Here is a 6,503-nt window from a genome sequence, read left to right on the forward strand (position 1 = left end):
CATGTCTATAATCCCAGCACTCAGAGGGCTGAGGTGAGAGGAGTATTTTGATTCTGAGACCAGCCTGTAGTACAAAGCCCAGGGTCAGCCTGAACTGTGTAACTAAATGTTGTCTTAAAAAAGAAAGTGTGTTTTTGCTCGTTGGAGTATTTTTATGATTGCTGCTTTAAAATCTTTATCAGATGGTTTTGATATATTACCCCAGTGTTGGTGTCTGTCTTTTTTCAAGTTGAGATTTTTCTGATGAGGAAGTTTTGCTTGAGATCTAAATACTTTGGATAGTATGAGATACTACCTTTTCTTTTTTTATGTATTCAGTACAGGGTCTCACTGCACAGCTTGGACTATAGTGGTTCTCCTGTTTTCAGCCTCTCCAGTGCTGGGATTTCAGGTTGCGCCACCACGCCTGCCTGCTCAGTGCACCTGGGGGTGGGGCCCGCACGGCTTGTGGTGCCAGGGATCAAACCCCAGTCCTTGTGCTAGCCTAAGCAGGTGCTTAGTCCACTGAGCTATCTTGCTGGCCCTTGCATCTTTTTAGGTCTTCTTTTGTGGCTAGTTTCCTCTTACACTTAAGGAGTTGGTGGCAGGAATCTATACTTTGTACTAGGCCTCTGCTGATACCACCCTAGTTGAGGGATAGGTTGCCTCATTCCTGCTTACCTCGTGGTCTCCACTGCTGATGTGTATAGTTGGCTGTGACCTTACCACTGGGTGGTTGTGAATGCCTTGACTAGTAGGCTTTCTGTGATACTAGTCTCACCAGAGCTCAGGAAGAGGGTCAGCTGATGCCTCTTGGGGGTAGGGAAGATGAAGGATAAGCACTGGAGGTATGTAGTTATGATCTGGGAGTGGTTCCTCACTGGCCCTGTACACATGTAAGTGAACAGGAGCTCACAGATCTTTGTGTGTTTAGAATAGAGCATTAGTTGTCTGAAAGTTTCTCTTGTTAGGCTACCACTTTGTTAGTCCTGTGGCTAGAAATAGGCTTTTTCTTTCCTTACAAAGCTTTCTGAGTTGATGGCTTCTTGGACATCTAGTGTTAAGAGATAGATGGGAAAAGAAAACCTGGAAACTCACACCGTGGTTCATGTTCTTCAGCTCATCACTCTTCTGCCATCTTTCACTTTTCAGAGAACTGTTGTTTACTTTATGATATTCAGACTTTTAAATTATACTAAATGGAGTAAATAGGGAAATGTACATCTGTTTTGGTAACAGCAGTAAAAAGTCAATAGTCTTAAATTTTCTCATCTTAGAATTTAACCAAACCACAGGCAAGGATTTTTGAAATTAGATTCGATGCAGGATTGTGATGGTCTGAAATCTGGCAGCATGTGAAATCACTAGAAAACATGGTAAAATGGCTTCCTAGACCTCAATTCCAGAGAGTCTAAAACTGGCACAAGAACCTGGGAATTTATAATTTAGAAAGCTGGCTAGGTGATTTTGAAGTGCAGCTATTAGCTCTGGTGAATTCTTTTACCTCCTTAAGCTTTAGTGGTCTTTTTGTTGTTTGTTTGTTTTTGTGAAAGGTCTCTAATAAATAAAAATCCTTGGCCAGGGATGATAGAGTGCTTGCTTGTTTGTTAGGTCTGGGATTCAATTCCTAGCACTTCACACCCAGCTCTGGGTGCAAACCCAAAACGTTCTTAGGCCCCTTAGTAGAAGTGCCTGAGAGCTGCTGTATAATTACTCTGCTTCTGCCTCGGAGATTCTGAGTTAGTCGGGTTTGGGCTAAGAGGAGTCTTGAAAACTCCTGGTTATGGATCCCGCAGTATACACAGTCAAGAATCATCAAACCAGGTAAAATGGTAAGATATTTAGCAGTTAAGAACTTGAACAGGGCTGGCCAGATAGCTCAGCAGATTAAAGCGCCAGCCTAGGCAGCCGCAGGGGCTGCAGGTTCCATCCCTGGGTTGCTGTGCCTGCCCTGCCCTGCCCTGCCCCTGGGGCACACAGAGATGATTGAGACTGGGCGCGGTGGTGCGCGCCTGTAATCCCAGCACATGGGAGGCTGAAAACAGAAGGATCACTGTGAGTCTGATCTGTGTAGTGAGACCCTGCAGACCCTGTCCTTAAAAATAAAAATAAAAAAAATTGCACAACAGATAACCTACAACACTAGAATTTTGGAAGTCTTGAAAAAAAAGTGAAGAAAAAAATCTACCTGTGGCCTTGTGGTTGAATGCCTGGGACACCTATAATAGGGCTACCACCTCTGGCTATATAGGCTGTCATGTAAAACTGGAGGGCTCTTGTTTGCCTGTACTGGGGTTTCTAAATCTGGTGCTATTGAGGTTAGGGCTGATAGTCTGCAGTGCAGTGGCTGTCCTGTTCTTCATAAGCATAAGATGTTTATTAGTATCTCTGGCTTCTGTCTACTAGAGGTGAGACACATTACTAAAAGTCCTTGAGGAGGACAACCACTGACCTAGACAGTAATGTGAGTGGGGCCCAGAGCTTGACAGCCTTTTCATTCTATGCTTTTCTAATAACTTCTTAAACAGAAGGGTGTACACAGACATTTAATGTTACTGAATAGGGAAAGTACATCTTCATTGTTGAAGCCCATTGTGGTCCCATCCCTATATTACAGGTGTGTGGACATGACACCACTGCTGTTACTGCATCCTTTTCCTTGGTTCATAACCTGATTCCTAAGGCCCTTTCAGTGAGTTCATTTTTCCTGTATTTAGCATTTATCCACCACGTAGCACAGACAGCTGTGTGCGGATGAAGAATTAATAGTAAAAGGTAAAGTGAGCCCCTAGTGGTTAGAAGTGAATTGGGAATTGGGGCAGGATCCAGCTGGTGAAGTAAGAGTCAGATTATGACAATCTGTGAAGTCTAATACTATTTACTTGTAATTGTACCTTTGTGTGGAACACCACAAGTCTCTGAGCGCCAAGGTAGCCAAAGCCGAACTTTTGATTTGGAAGACCAAATAATGACTTCCAAAATGACTCTTCTAAATGTACTTCTTTTGTATTGTCTAATTCTTTTGATAATCAGATTTCCTGACTTCAGGTATGGACACTGACTGAATACAATTGATCGTGTTTCACTGGATTAAACATGTTCTTGAGCTTTCACATCTAAAATGATAATGGAATCCTTTTGTTGTTACCGAGGATTGAACTCAGGGCCTTGCACAGACGCGTATGCTACTGAGCTGTTTCCCTGGCCCATGATAATGGGATCTTGTGTTTACTTTTTAAATTTTAAGCCTGCAATTAATACTTGCTTTTCTCATTTTTATTTTTTAGTCTTGTGAAAATGCCATTGTGTGCTGGAAACCTGGCAAAATGGAAGATGATATAGATAAAATTAAACCTAGTGAGTCCAATGTGACTATTCTCGGGCGATTTGATTACAGCCAGTGTGACATTTGGTACATGAGGTTTTCTATGGATTTCTGGCAGAAGGTAGCATATTTTTACATTTGACTTAAAGACCATTGTGATTCTAGCTTTAGCTGTTCTTTATCCTCTAAGAATCTTTGGTGTTTTGATTACTCTGCCTTTGATGTCATATATTCTACCTTCATGGGTTCTCCACTCCATCTGCAGTGCCAGTTAAATACGGGGATATTTTTTTAATCTTATTTAATTTATTTATTTAGGAAGGGATATGTTATATTCGACTTAATATTTTAGTGAGTGGAGTGTTGATTTCTTACATAGCTTTTTCCCTAGAGAAAATTTAGGAACATCAGCATGAAAGGTAGAGACAAAATACCCATTACCCATTGGAAGAGAATTGTGTTTTTAAGAGTTTTTGGTAATAAAAGATTTCTGTAAGAAAATATTGGAAAATCTTTGCACAGTTTTGGCCATAGTTCTTCAAAGCAGAACAACAGACTACCATACTACAGTATAAAGTGTAAAATCCCTCATAAAATTGCAGCCACCTGTGAAATACTGACTATTCTTATTCCTCTTTATTAACTCAGGAGTGTAAGATCCAAAGAAATAGTCAAAAGCACAGTCAGATTAAAGCCAAGGTTTTTCTGAAGTAAGAAAAATCTCTTAGGACAGATTTAATGCCTTTGAATATGGTGGTTTTATTAATTTGATGTTTTTAAAAATATGTTCACACAGATGCTTGCATTGGGCAATCAGGTTGGCAAACTTTATGTCTGGGATTTAGAAGTAGAAGATCCTCATAAAGCTAAGTAAGTATTTAGAAATTTCTAACATGTTCTAAATGTTGCTATTTTTCCCAAATTTATGCCATTATAGAAGGAATCATTGTTATTCTCAGTGACATCCTGAAATCATTTTAATGCAAGTATTGGGGTAAAACTTTTTTCAGTAATGATTTATATTTCCTGAGTACCTCGGTGACAAGATATTTCTCTTACAAAAATAGGTGGTGACTCTTAAGCTCACCCAAACTTCATGAAATTTGAGTGGAACTGTAATGAAGACTTGTAGTTTTAAACACTTTTTATGAAACTTGGAACATCTGTTCATTTTCTTACTCTGTTAAGTAGATAATGAGTGACGGTTAACTTCGCATGTTTTCCCCAGATGTACAACGCTGACTCATCACAAATGCGGCGCTGCTATTCGGCAAACCAGTTTCAGCAGGGATAGCAGCATTCTTATAGCTGTTTGTGACGACGCCAGCATCTGGCGCTGGGATCGACTTCGATGAAATACGCTTTCCTAACCGAAATTAGAGCGCGGTGTTTGTGTACAGTAGAACTAATGTATCTTGCTAGTAAGGGCACATAGAGCATTTAGGCTTGTTTTTCAGCGTCCAATCGGGCTGAACCGAATGTAGTGATGTTTACATTGTTTACATTCTTTGTATTGTCTTCCTGCTCAGACTCTACTGCTTTCAATAAAAATTTATTTTTGTAAAGTTGTGTTTTATTTTATTGTGTTGAAAATAATAAAATAATGCCCTAAGTTTTTTGTCTTTTTAAACTGGAGAAAGCTGTTTATCTACAAATTAAGTATAAGCTTTACTAAACTGAATTTACCATTATTGGAGATTATATGTCTTACATTTCTTAGTATCAATGATTTCTTCTGTGATAAGTTTTTAAAAGACTGTATGTTTAAAATGTATTGAGAACATATAGTAATGTTTTCTTGCCATTAGAATTGTAACTACCCAGTAATAGCTGTAATGGAAATGTTATTAGGACAGAAGATTACAGGACACAGAAGCCTAAATATACAGGGTCAACTAATGTAGGAAGTGCAGAGTTTGCCCATGTAATGTGTTACTGCCCCTTTTAAAAGGGAGTGAGAGAGCTGATAGGTCTCACAGGGTTGAGTTGAGACGTTTTTCTGACATAGGGTGCATTACATTTGTTAATTAAAAAAAAAAATCCCAAAGCATTAAGACTAGGATTACATGTAATCCTGGGTTAATCTGAAGTGAAGAGAATGAAGAAAACTTAAGTAGTTAAAAAGCTGAGTAGTTAGCAAAAGTACTGTAGTTATAAAGCTAAAGTTATAAGTTAAGGTAAAATGAAGTGAGGGTAAAAAAAAGCCCTAAATTTTGTAAAGCTTTGTTTCTGAGTTGTGTATTTCTAAAATTCTATTCTGATGTGTACTTGGACAGTACTTAATAACACTGTTCCCTTCTGAACTGTTTCTAAAGCATTTCTTTTTTCATATATTTAGTACAGGGTCTACAGGGTCTCTCATTACACAGATTAGACCCATAGTGATCAGCCTGCCAAGTGCTGGGATTATAGGCATGCCACCATGCTCAGTCTCAATTGCTGTCTGTGTGCCCGGGAGGGCAGCCGGCATGGCACGCCTGGGATCAAACCCTGGCCAATGCACTCTACCTAAGCAGGCATTTTAGTCCGCTGAGCTATCTGGCTGGCCCTCATTTAAAAATTTCTAAGTTAGCCAGTTCTCAGTTTGTAAAATAAGACTGCTATATAAGGGAAGTTATATAGAAAGATTCCTAGAGAAAACGGGGTATATGTAAGAAATTACCAAGTGCATATTAAAGTTGAAAAGTACAGGGCCAGTGAGATAGCTCAGCGGACTAAGCGCCTGCTTTGATAAACTCAGCAATCAGGGTTTGATCCCTGGCCCCGCATGCCCCACCCTGCCTGCCCCCAGGGGTCGCTGAGCCAAGGACCAGGGTGTGGTAGTACACTCCTGTAATCTGAGTCCCAACGATGCTTGGGAGGCTGAAAACAGGATCATTATGGATCCGAGCTGCAGAGTAAGGCCCTGTACCAAATACATAAATGGAAAAAAGTTGAAAAGAACAGTATACAGGTTGCTCTAAGAATCAAGTACACATAAGGCACAAAGACTTTTTTTTTTTTTTTTTTTTTGAACCGGGGATTGAACTCGGGCCCTTGCGCTTGCCAGGCAAGTGCTTATTCCACTGAGCCATCTCCCCAGCCCCAAGGCACAAAGATTTTGAAGTGGAAAATTTCACAAGGCAGTTATGCTGAACACTGCTACTTAGCCATATTCTGGCCACTTAGTAGTACTTGAAAATATAGGAACCTTTATAAC

At 40.0% G+C, this 6,503-nt stretch overlaps 1 protein-coding gene across 5 annotated transcripts in view; it reads left to right on the top strand.

Annotated features, from left to right (window-relative positions):
• The window catches only part of Eed (embryonic ectoderm development), a 40,316-nt gene extending 35,447 nt beyond the window's left edge, over nt 1-4,869 (top strand). For 3 of the 5 annotated variants that reach the window (XM_023716721.1, XM_023716720.1, XM_023716722.1), the window contains 3 exons: nt 3,267-3,425; nt 4,101-4,174; nt 4,533-4,659. In XM_023716721.1, the coding sequence (XP_023572489.1) occupies nt 3,267-3,425; nt 4,101-4,174; nt 4,533-4,659 (360 nt within the window). Of the gene's footprint in view, nt 1-3,266; nt 3,426-4,100; nt 4,175-4,532 lie in introns of all 5 variants that reach the window. The other 2 variants (XM_004632569.3, XM_004632568.3) reach the window with 2 other exon arrangements.
• Nucleotides 4,870-6,503: the final 1,634 nt, after the last annotated feature.

The sequence above is a fragment of the Octodon degus genome, unplaced genomic scaffold, assembly GCF_000260255.1.
Source record: "Octodon degus isolate 3935 unplaced genomic scaffold, OctDeg1.0 scaffold00049, whole genome shotgun sequence".
Classification (NCBI taxonomy): Eukaryota; Metazoa; Chordata; class Mammalia; order Rodentia; family Octodontidae; genus Octodon; species Octodon degus.